Raw genomic sequence first — 12,475 nt, 5'->3', positions numbered from 1 at the left:
AGTACTCAACGTGTATGTACCAAATGGTATAGCATCTAAATTTCTAAAGGAGAAACTGGCAGAGTTCAAGGAGGAAATAGATAATAAAACTATACTAAGTAGGAGACCTAAACCTTCCCCTATCAGATCTAGATAAATCAAACCAAAAAATAAATAAGAAAGAGATAAGAGAGGTGAATGAAATCCTAGAAAAATTAGAGTTAATAGATAATATGGAGAAAAATAAATAGGGACAAAAAGGAATACACCTTCTTTTCAGCAGCACATGGAACATTCACAAAGATAGGGCATAGAAACATGGCAAACAAATGCAAAAAAGCAGAAATAATAACTGCAACCTTATCCGATCATAGTGCAATAAAAATAGTTATTAGCAAGGATACATGGAGAAGCAAACCAAAAATGAATTGGAAATTAAATAACATGATTCTCCAAAATAAATTAGTTAAAGAACAAATCATAGAAACAATTAATAATTTCATTGAAGACAATGACAATGATGAGACTTCTTACCAAAACCTATGGGATGCAGCCAAAGCAGTACTAAGGGGAAAATTTATATCACTGAGTGCATATATTAACAAATTAGGGAGGGCAGAGGTTAATGAATTGGGCATGCAACTTAAAAAACTAGAAAGTGAACAAATTTTTAAAATCCCCAGATGAAAACTAAATTAGAAATACTGAAAATCAAAGGAGAAATTAATAAAATCAAAAGTAAAAGAACTATTGAATTAATAAATAAGACGAGAAGCTGGTACTTTGAAAAAACAGATCTAGGTGATATGGATGAATATTTACAAAAATATAAATTGCCTAGATTAACAGCAGAAGAAATAGAAGACTTAAGTAATGTCATATCAAGAAATTGAACAAGCTATCAAAGAACTCCCTAAGAAAAAATCGCCAGGGCCTGATGGATTCACAAGTGAATTCTATCAGACATTCAAAGAGCAATTAATCCCAATACTATACAAATTATTTGATATGATAAGCAAAGAAGGAGTCCTACCAAATTCCTTTTATGACACAAATATGGTACTGATTCCAAAGCCAGGGAGATCAAAAACAGAGAAAGAAAACTACAGACCAATCTCCCTAATGAACATAGATGCAAAAATCTTAAATAGAATACTAGCAAAAAGACTCTAGCAAGTGATTATGTGATCATGTGATTCATTATGATTAGGTGGGTTTTATACCAGGAATGCAAGGATGGTTCAACATTAGGAAAACCATCCATATAATTGACCATATCAACAATCTAACAAACAAAAATCACATGATTATCTCAATAGATGCTGAAAAAGCCTTTGACAAAACATAACACCCATTCCTATTGAAAACACTAGAAAGGACAGGAATTAGAAGGGCCTTTCCTAAAAATAATAAACAGTATATACCTAAAACCATCAACAAGCATCATCTGCAATGGGGATAAATTAGAAGCCTTCCATTGGGAAGTGAACATCAGGAGTGAAACAGGGATGCCCACTGTCACCTCTATTATTTAACATTGTACTAGAAACACTAGAAGTAGCAATTAGAGAAGAAAAAGAAATTGAAGGCATTAAAATAGGCATTGAGGAGACCAAGCTACCACTCTTTGCAGATGATATGATGGTCTACTTAAAGAATCCCAGAGAATCACCTAAAAAGCTAAAAATCAACAACTTTAGGAAAGTTGCAGGATACAAAATAAATGCACATAAATCATCAGCATTTCTATATATTTCCAACACATCTCAGCAGCAAGAGTTAGAATTCCATTTAAAAATTCCATTTAAAAATCACCCTAGACCAGTGATGGGGCAAACTTTTTGAAGAGGGGTCAAAGGAAAGGAAATGCTCATCTGTCAGTCTGTTTCTAAGGCAACTCTTTAAAAGTTTCATTGTATTGTATCCTACTCACTGTATTCATCAGATTAGGAATAATGTCGAGTGGCTGATAGAATATTTCAGGGGGCCTCATCTGGCCTACAGGCCATAGTTTGCCCATCACTGCCCTAGACAATATAAACTACTTAGGAATCTATCTACCAAAACAAACACAGGAATTATAGGAACACAACTACAAAACACTTTCCAAACAATTAAAACTAGATCTAAACAATTGGAAAAACACTGTATGCTCATGGGTAGGACGAGCTAACATAATACAAATGACCATTCTATCCAAATTAATTTACCTATTTAGCGCCATACCTATCAAACTACAGAGAAACTTTTTACTGAATTAGAAAAAACTATGACAAAGTTCATTTGGAAGAACAAAAGACCAAGAATATTAAGGGAAATAATGAAAAAAATGTGAAGGAAGGGGGCCCAGCAGTACCAGATATTAAACTATACTATAAAGCAGTGGCCATCAAAACAATATGGTACTGGTGAAGAGACAGAAGGGAGGACCTGTGGAATAGACTTGGGGTAAGTGACCTCAGCAAGACAGTCTATGCTAAACCCAAAGAGCCCAACTTTAGGAACAAAAATCCACTATTTGACAAAAACTTCTGGGAAAATTGGAAAACAATATGGGAGAGATGAGGTTTAGATCAACATCTCACACCCTACACCAAGGTAAACTCAGAATTGGGTGAATGACCTGAATATAAAGAAGGAAACTATCAGGAAATTAAGTGAACGCAGAATAGCATACTTATCAGATCTCTGGGAAAGGAAAGATTTTAAAACCAAATAAGAGTTAAATTACAAAATGTAAAATAAATAATTTTGATGACATTAAATTAAAAAGGTTTTGTGCAAACAAAAGCAATGCAACGAAAATCAGAAGGGAAACAACAACCTGGGAAAAAATCTTTATAACCAAAAACTCTGACGGGGGTCTAATTACTCAAATATACAAGGAGCTAAATCAATTGTACAAAAAAATCAAGCCATTCCCCAATCGATAAATGGGCAAGGGACATGAATAGGCAATTCTCAGATAAAGAAATCAAAACTATCAATAAGCACATGAGAAAGTGTTCTAAATCTCTAATAATTAGAGAAATGCAAATCAAAACAACTCTGAGGTCTCACCTCACACCTAGCAGATTGGCTAAAATGAAAGAAGGGGAGAGTAATGAATGCTGGAGGGGATGTGGCAAAACTGGGACATTAATGCATTGCTGGTGGAGTTGTGAACTGATCCAACCATTATGGAGGGCAATTTGGAACTATGCCCAAAGATCGCTAAAAGACTGTCTGCCCTTTGATCCAGCCATAGCACTGTTTGGATTATACCCCAAAGAGATCATAGGGAAAAAGACTTGTACAAAAATACTTATAGCCACGCTCTTTGTGGTGGCAAAAAATTGGAAAAGGAGGGGATGCCCTTCAATTGGGGAATGGCTGAACAAATTGTGGTATATGCTGGTGATGGAATACTATTGTGCTCAAAGGAATAATAAACTGGAGGAATTCCACGTGAACTGGAAAGACCTCCAGGAAGTAATGCAGAGTGAAAGGAGCAGAGCCAGGAGAACGTTGTACACAGAGATGGATACGCTGTGGTAAAATAGAATGTAATGGACTTCTGTACTAGCAGTGATGCAATGATCCAGGACAATTCTGAGGGACTTATGGAAAAGATGCTACCCACATTCAGAGGAAGAATTGCAGGAGTAGAAACAGAAGAAAAACAACCGCTTGAACACATGGGTTGAAGCGGACACAATTGGGGATGTAGACTCGAAACTACCACACCAATGCAACTATCAACAGTTTGGAAATAGGTCTCGATCAATGACACATGTTAAAACCAGTGGAAATGCGTGTCAGCTACCGGGGTGGGGGGGGAAGGGGGAGGGAGGGAGGCGGAGAGTAAGAACATGAATCATGGAACCATGGAAAAGAGTAGCCTCTGCTTGAAGGCCTCCAACCAGATTCCCATTTCAGCACTGCCCAAATCGTTAGGAAGTTTGTCTTCATGTTGGGAATCTAACATTTACCTCCCAAAAGCTCATGCCAACTAGTCATAGCTCTTTGGCCAAGGGACAATCTCCCATTTGATTGTGGGCTCCTTGAGGGCAGGGATTGTCCCTTGCCTTTCTTTGTATCTCTAGCACCTAGTACAGAGCCTGGCACATAGTGGGTGCTTAAATGGTTACCGACCAACATTCAGTGCCTCTTCTACATGACATGTCTTGGGTCCCTACTAAATCTTTGGTTCTCTCAACTAAATCCTCCCAATTCCTCCATAGCTTTATTGGTGGTGGTGGTGGTGGTGGTGTTTTTTTTGTTGTTGTTGTTGTTTTTAAATTTAAAACCCTCACCTTTCGTCTTGGAGTCAATACTGTATATTGGCTCCAAGGCAGAAGAGTGGTAAAGGTAGGCAATGGGGGTCAAGTGACCTGCCCAGGGTCACACAGCTGGGAGGTGTCTGAGGCCAGATTTGAACCCAGGACCTCCCGTCTCTAGGCCTGGCTCTCAATTCACTGAGCTACCCAGCTGCCCCCTCCTCCATAGTTTTGAGTCTTCTCACTGTCCTACTTGCCCAGCTCGCTCATCAATGTGCCTTCTTAAAATGGGATAGCCAGGACTTCACATAATATTACCCCAGATGTGATCTGACCAGGGGCGAGTGGAGTGGAGCTGTCATGTCTCTTGCTCTGGACCCCACACTGCTACTAATGTGCCCTAACCTGAATTCGCTGCCAGGATCCCTGGTGGCAGTGGAAGAAGAAGGAGGAACTGTCTCTCTGGCAGTTCTGGACTGGGGCCTGAATCAGAGGATAAGTAGAGAAAAATGCAGGTGAGACTGAAGCTGGGACAGCTTGAGGTTTGTTTTCGGTATCTAGCTTCGTCACACAGAGTCCCTTAGCTTGACTTACTGAGTGGCTGATCACACGAAGGGCATCTTCGAAGGCACTCCAAATGTCTTGCAGGGAACATACATCTGTACTCAACACCCCTTCTGGCATGGAAAGGTTAATGAAGCTGTGCAGACATTTGCTGGCAATCAAAGAGAAAACATATGCCAAAAGAGAACGGAACCTCGTAGGCTAGACTCTAGCTGCTAGAGGATCAATGAGATACGAGACGCCCAGTATCCAAAGGGCTCTCTTGGTTCACAACTACAACCTCTCGGCCTAGGACTTGAAGGGCCTGCCTGGCCTGCCTCATCCCGCGGGGCTGTGGGTCATTCTGTTTTATGTGTTGGTCCAATTTACTTAAAGAAGCTCTTTGATTCCTTAAGCAGGCAAGAAAATATCGGACCGTTTCCAGGAGATACTCTCTCTGGTATCCTTGAACAGGGAGAGTGGAATGATTCGATTCCGCAGAGGAAAGGACAAGTAGCACATTTCTCCCACGTATGTACATGAAGAACTCAAGTCTTAGCCTGCAATTCTGCAGACGCCCCATCGAACCTTGACATCATGCTAACACACAGAGACGAGCTGTCCTTCCTCTCTGCCCTGGTCCTAGAAAGGGAACAGACTCCTTGAGGCAAGGGAAAGCTAGAGGAACTGGACAGAGTGGCAGGCACTGACTCCAGCACGAGCTGGTCAGCACGGACCTTGTACCAAGTATCTGAATTTGCAGGCTCCCCCTTCCTGCCCTCAGAAAGTCTTTGGGCCATTCCCATGGGCCTCGGGGCCCATCGAGGGACATATAAAGGGCAGGCTCTTTGTCTCCTGCTGCCCTTTCTGTCTGGCTATCATTTCAAGTGACCTCTAGAGTGGGGACTCAATACATGCCTGCTAACCTGACCTAGCCCAGACGTGCAAGCACTCACTCACTCACCTGAATGTCCCCACATCGACGGACTCTCCTTGCAGGTAGAGAGAGAGAGCCTTTTTCAAGGCCTTTTTTGCGAGGTCCGGATAGTGGGCGGGGTGCTCCATTGCTACAGCTTTAAAAACAAGGGGGAAGGGGAGAAGTTCTTAGGAAAGACAGCAACATCCTCTGAACATTATCCCTAGCAAAGCCTCTTCCTATCTCTTGTGGTCTAGAGCCTCCTCAAGCAAGATGGTTTGAAATCAAGAAAACTCATTTTCCATAATGACAAATCCATCGCTGCTTCCTTCTCCATGGCAGAGGCGCCGGGCTATTGTCTGGGATTTATCTCCTCCTCCTTCAACACTCAGTGAGGACTTTTAGAGTGTGAATGTGTGTGTGTGTGTCTGTCTGTCTGTCCCTCCCTCTCTTGGGTCCTTAGATGGAAATGAAGGGCTTTCTCAAAGAGAGAGGAGATAGCAAGTCTACAACGAGGAGTCCTGGAGTGGGCAGGGATATGTTAACAGTCCCCAAAATGGGCAAAGAAAGGCTCAATCCTGCATGGCCTGAGGCCAGGGGGAAAAGCAGAACCCAGAGAACAATATCTGTGGAGATGATACCAGTATAAACGGAAAGAACGGACTATATACACAGTGTCTAGTCTTGGTCCCAGAGGACTCATGAGAAAACACTTTTCCTGCTCTCACTAGGGGGGAGCACAAAGTATGACACACGTGCAGTTGCCAGGGCAACATCAAGCTTCTTTGTCGAAAGAGAGGTTCTACTGTGGGGAGGGCAGGGCTGGAGTGAAGAAAGGCTAAGAAGTAGGCTCAGAAATGGCCACTCCTCTATAGTCCTTACAGGCGATCGTCTCTAGTATTTTAGTCTCTAATTGAGGCAGCTCCCACACGGACTCCAGGAGGCTGGTCAGGCCTGCATCATTCAGCTTGGCTCTAGCTTCAATTTCATAAAGGAGAAGCAAATTCTCAATTGGATCCTTGGAGCCGTCCCCTGAGGAAGAGGTAGAAAAGCCGGCCACTCAGTGATTACAGTCCATTGTTCTCTCCTGCTCTAAGTGCTCTGCTAGGGAGCTTTGCTTAGGCAGGAAAATGAATTTCATTCACAACTCAAAGGTTATTTCAGCCCCCATAGGCAGAAATATTCCCCCCGTGAATGTCTCAGCCCTCAGATCCTTTCCACAACCTGGACACATTTGCTAGCAGCAGCACCCACGCTCCTGCAGTCACTGCCAGGTTTACCACTGGCCTGAAAAAATGCCAAAGCAACACTGTAGGCTCTCCCACCCAGGGGGATTCTAATAATGTAACCTGGACTCTGTAGTCACTCAACAGGAGAGAGGAGAAAGGAAAGGCCTATGGCAGGCAGCCCACATCAGTGAATCAGAGGGCCCACACAGCCCCTAGAGTATTGTGACAAGTGGCCACCTCACCTCTGCTGGAACCACCTGGTGAGAGAGAAACATTTTACCCCACACAGTTATACCCAGCCTGGCTTCTTTTTCATCCCTGGCTCCTTCCTCTCTGCCTATAAACACATACAAATCCCCCCAGTCCTAAAAAGAATTGGCGGGGGGGGGGCGGGGGGGGAAGGCTTCTTTCTACTCCTTGGTCCTTCTGCCCTGGGCAGCTTGGAGTCCAGCTCTCTCCGAGTGCAGGGCCTTGACTGCTAACCATTTAAAAAAGCTGCCTGACCTAAACCCCTTGCAGCTGGGTGTCTGCCACTGAAAGGGGCTCCCTCAAAGGCAGACAGACAAGCAAGCAGGCAATGAGCATTTAGTATGTGCCAAAGGTTACCAACTGACCTGATGCCTCTGTCCAGTGGTCTTTTATGCATTCCCTCCCTTCTCTCTGGGCAGAACTGGTGACTCACCCCTTTGGGGAGCTCATGCTTCCTCCTCTGGCCTCTTCCTACCTCTCCAGCCACACCTCTGAGATCTCCTTTGCTAGTTCCTTATCCTCTTCCGGATCCCTTACCGGAGAGTCTGTTCTGGGCTCTCTGCTTGGCTCGCTTTTGGCAATCACTACTCCCTCTAAGGAGAGGCCTCCCCGACCCCTTTCCGCATGAGCCACCACCCTGCATCTCCAGTTGCCTAAAGGTCGACCCAACCTGAACCACAAAGTTCTACCTGTCACAAATGAACCATCATCCAACTTGCTCCTCCTGGTCTGATAGGGTCTGGCCCAGGGAGAAAAGAGCCATAAGCAAATCTCACAGAGAGACCCTGCAGCTCTGGGCCAAAGCTCGTGTACAAGGCTGAGCTGCACGTATCTCATCTGGGGACATATTCGCAGAGGGTTTCGGTAAGCCCCCACAGAGGTTTGTGTTCTCTGTTCCTAGGAACGTTTTTAGACCAAAATCTTTCTGTCACCTCGCAGGCAGACGTCTCACCGATATCCGGATATCTTGACATATGGACCTAATTGCCTAATAGAGCCCTCCCTCCCTCTCCCTCTCCCTGGCTCTCCAAAAGCTTGCCTCTTTGTCATACTAAACGGAGTTTATGCATAACCCCCCATCCGGCCCTACTCCTGTATTTCCCCCTCTGCATCTCTCTCTCTCTCTCCCCATCCCTCCCCTTTTCTCTCAGCGTCAGAACCCTCGCATCAACATCTGGTGCCCCAAAGAGGGTTCCGTCACCGTCCTGTCAATCATCAGACTCCAGAGCGCATAAGCGATCATTCGGAGGGCACACGAGGATTTGCTCATCAGACGTTAACCACAGGGCACATACAAGTCACAGAGAGAGACGGACATGTTTCAGTTCTCAAAAAGACTGCAAGAGAACCAGTGGAGCACCGAACCCAGGACACAGAAAGCACTTTGACAAAGCCTCGACGATAAGGAGAAGAGAGACAAATCACAACAGAGAGAAGACATGTTTTGTTCCCCAGCTCCTTACAGCTGCGACCTGATCAGCCACTTAAAGGGCCAGCGCCCTGAGAAATCAGAATGGACAGTCTCGAGGGGAGCCAGTGCAAGTTTCAGCCTAGAGCAGCAGGGTCTCTCTGTGCCATCTGCTTATGGCTTCTTTCTCCCTGGGCCAGACCCTGACATTTCTTTGACCCCATCATCAGGCTCCCCCTTTCTGTCTGCCACACAACTTCTGCCGGCCCCTGAAAAAACTCTGGGCTTCTCTCCCCTCCTTTCAAATCAGTTACCAAGTCTTGTTATGGTCTAGAGAGAATCTGTAACCTTTAGGTTTTGCTAGTGAGCAATTCAATATCAACGGCTCCGGCTTCTAGTGGCGTTCCTGGGTTGGTCTCACTGTAAGGTGGGAAACGGCACTTCCTTTTCTGTCTGGCCTTTCCGGGCGCCATCATATTTGCATTTCCCAATGACATCTTGTCTCAATTTGAGTTCTGAAGAGTCTCCTTCCCTCTCCCTCCAACCCTATGCTAGAGAAGGCAAACATTTTCTCTGTGTGTGTGTGTGTGTGTGTGTGTGTGTGTGTGTGTGTGTGTGTGAGATCATACAACACATACTTCCCCCTATCAGTTCTTCCTCTGGAGGTGGAGAGCATTTGAATCCCTGGGTCCTTCCTGGTTGATCCGAATGAGCAGATTATTCGCAATAGCAGAGTCATTCCCAGTTACCCTTTGAGCACTACTGCTGTGGCTATATATGGCGTTCTCTTGGTTCTGCTCATTTCATTCCGCATTATTTCATGCAAGTCTTTCTAGGTTTTTCTAAGACCAACCCTCTCGTTTCTTTTTTTTAAACCCTCAAGTCCCGTCTTAGAATCAATACTGTGTGTTGGCTCCAGGGCAGAAGAGTGGTAAGGGCTGGGCCATGGGGGTCAAGGGACTTGCCCAGGGTCACCCAGCTGGGAAGTGTCTGAGGCCACATTTGAACCCAGGACCTCCTGTCTCTAGGCCTGGCTCTCAATCTGCTGAGCCACCCAGCTGCCCGCCCTCTCTTCATTTCTTATGGCACAGTAGTATTCCATCAGAATCATAGACCACAACTTGTTTAGCCATTCCCCAACTGATGGACATTCCCTCAATTTCTAGTTCTCTGCTACCACAGGGAGAGCTGCTACCAATATCTGAGAACATCCAGGTTCTTTTCCTTTTTCCCTCATCTCCTTGGGAAACAGCCCCAAGGGCAGCATTGCTGGGCAGAAGTGGCAGCTCTAAAGAAAGCACGTAATTATGTTAACCAAATTCCCAGCTCCCATCATACCTGCTAATTTCAGGACATTTGAGATTTCCTTGCACGCTTGTATATGCTCAAGTGCACGAGTCAGCAGCTCAGTCTATGTAGCAAAAAGGATAGAATTCAGTTAGAATCAACATAAAAAATTCTCAACATCTCACAACGATTTATAAGAAAGCAGCTCAGAAAATCGGCTCCATTTCTCTGGCAGCCTGGTAAAGAGCACGGCTCGAATACCCCTGGAAAAAAGAAGGAGGCTCAGCAAGAAATCTGGGGGCATATCAATGTCCCAGCTGGTGAGTCTGATAAACAATTCTAAGTTGCTGGGATTGAGATTATCTAAGGGATGCCCCGACACCTCCTCCTGCCCCTCTCCTCTTCCCGCTCACACATAAGGGAAGAAACCACTGGGACACAATGAGTGCAGCCTCTATGCATCTGGCCTCAGCTGAGGAACAGCCTCAATTCCTGGGGCCTCAGGGAACAGGAGGCAGGCCTCCAAGCACACCAGAACTCAGCAGTCTCCCATCAGAGACATTCAGAGCCCTGGGATCTAATCCTCAGCTGTGATACAGTTTGTATGCAGAAGACCAAAGGGAACTGGGTATTCTTGATGGCCTACCTGGAAGGCAAAGAAAGCTCAATGATGAGGACGACCTTTTTAGCTCTAGGAAAAGATTGTGGAAAGACCCATAAAAAGGCAAGGCAAAGACAGAAGAAATCAGAATGGTCAGTGTAGGGATTTTTCTCAGGAGTTTTTGCAGATTTTTCACGGTTTCCCATTTTTGCCTGCCTGATGCACTGAGGCACACCCCTGAGTGAACACCTAACGCCTATTTCTCCAACAGGAGAGCTTGTGAAAAAAAGGAAGCCACCCTACCCCACTGACGGCAGTAATAACTAGCTCAAATCCTGGCGGTGAGCAAGTCCCTCAGCCTCAGTTTCAGCAGCAGCAGCAAAAAGGGGGTGATGATGCTATTTCAAAACACACGAATCCCAAGACCAGATCCCAACTCCCTCCCATTAAGTACAGAACACAAGTCTGAAATCTCTCCCTAGCCACAGAGGGAGGCAGCTCAGAATCCCTCTCCTTTCCTCCAAAGGCTATTCTAACTAAGTGTTTTAGGAGAAGGCCAAAGACAGAGTAGCTGCTTATCGGGACGAGGGGCCACAGACAGGCTATGTCCATCTCTGGGCAGGTATAAGAGAAGGATATTTAAAACTGCCCTAAGACTTTGAGGGCCCCCCCCCGGTTAAGTGGGAAAGGCTTCTTCAAAGAGGGGCGTTCTGAAGAAGGAAAAGGGACAGGAAAAGAAATGTCATGGCAGGTAATCCAGCTCTACTCATTGTTCAGCCACTTAAGCACTTGAGGTCTCGGTTTCCTCAACTGCAAAAATGAGGACACTGTGCTAAATGTCCTTAAAGGTCCAGACGGCAGGCTCTTCTGGATCTAGGGCAGGAGAGAAGTGAGGCAGGAAGGACGGGGGTCCATGGAGTTTGTTTGTCCGGGAGGTAAGTGACCAAAAGCCTAGTTAATAGTAACGTGGAAAGCCTGGATCTGAAAATATCAGAGGATGCCAAATGGTAATAATTGGCTTCTAACAGGAGAAAGAAAAGTGTAGCCCCAATGCTGACTCCACCCCTTGAAGCCGGCATCAGTGATTTTTCATTCAGACTTAGCTCGAGTTAGTTCATGAGATCTCGAAGAGATGTCAGAATGAGATGGAGCCCTGGACTGAGAGAACCGAGTTGATTTCTTACCGTGGGCAAGTCAGCCTACGAGCCCTTTCCTGGTCAACATTGCCAGAGTGAATGAACTCTCCCAAGGAAATAGTGAAGGATTCGCGCAAAAGTCCTGGAGGCCCTCAGAGATACAGGAGAGAATGTTCCCTCGAGAGAGGACAGAGCTGCCCGAGGCCAGGTGCCAAAGGAATTTAGAAGCTGCTTGACCCACTAGGAGGAGGAGGAGACCAGGACGAGCAGGGTCTTAGAATTCAGGAGGAATAAGATGGGAGTGAAAGCAGAGGTAGATGGAAGGCAAGCCGGAAGGGAAATGATCCCCTCACCACTTCTTTTCTAGTCAGACAGTGGACTCTCATCTTTGCTATACCTTACCTGCTGGGAAGCTTCTGGAGCGTTTCTCCCAAGTTCTAAATCAGCAGCAGCCACCAACAGCAAGCACGCCTTCTGGGAAATCAGAACTGTTTTCTCAGAGGGACATAACTGGGATAGCTGAGGAAAATAAGCAGAACACAAGTGAATGGTGAAAACTCTGCCAGGCCAAAAGAATAAGTCATGGCCTGTTGGGACAGCATAATACAAGGCACCTGGACCCACAAGCACTTTTCTTATTAACAAGGCTCAGGCTTTCTTTTCACCCTGATTTTGTGATGTCTGCAATACCTTCCCATGGGGATCCTACCCTTCCAGCAGCAAGAACCACTTTCTGCCCCCGAGTTCATTTATCGGGTGATTTTTCTCCTCAGTGTGTGTTGTCATTTCCAAATGATTCCTTGTGATAAGCAGAGTCCTTCTTGGTATTAAAGAACTGATATTTGGAGTTTCCTACACCAATGAATTC

General features: G+C 45.3%; 1 protein-coding gene across 1 annotated transcript in view; it reads right to left on the bottom strand.

Annotated features, from left to right (window-relative positions):
• The window catches only part of TEX11 (testis expressed 11), a 186,875-nt gene that overhangs the window by 7,218 nt on the left and 167,182 nt on the right, over positions 1-12,475 (bottom strand). Inside the window, exons 18-22 of the mRNA XM_044682860.1 lie at positions 12,010-12,126; positions 9,922-9,994; positions 6,580-6,729; positions 5,746-5,854; positions 4,833-4,953 (exon numbers count right to left, since the gene is read on the bottom strand). Coding sequence (XP_044538795.1) covers positions 4,833-4,953; positions 5,746-5,854; positions 6,580-6,729; positions 9,922-9,994; positions 12,010-12,126 — 570 coding nt within the window. The remainder of the gene's footprint in view (positions 1-4,832; positions 4,954-5,745; positions 5,855-6,579; positions 6,730-9,921; positions 9,995-12,009; positions 12,127-12,475) is intronic.

This window comes from Gracilinanus agilis, chromosome X (genome assembly GCF_016433145.1).
Source record: "Gracilinanus agilis isolate LMUSP501 chromosome X, AgileGrace, whole genome shotgun sequence".
Taxonomy (NCBI): Eukaryota; Metazoa; Chordata; class Mammalia; order Didelphimorphia; family Didelphidae; genus Gracilinanus; species Gracilinanus agilis.
The sequence above is the reverse complement of the archived record's forward strand: the minus strand, read 5'-3'. Positions and strand labels throughout refer to the sequence as shown.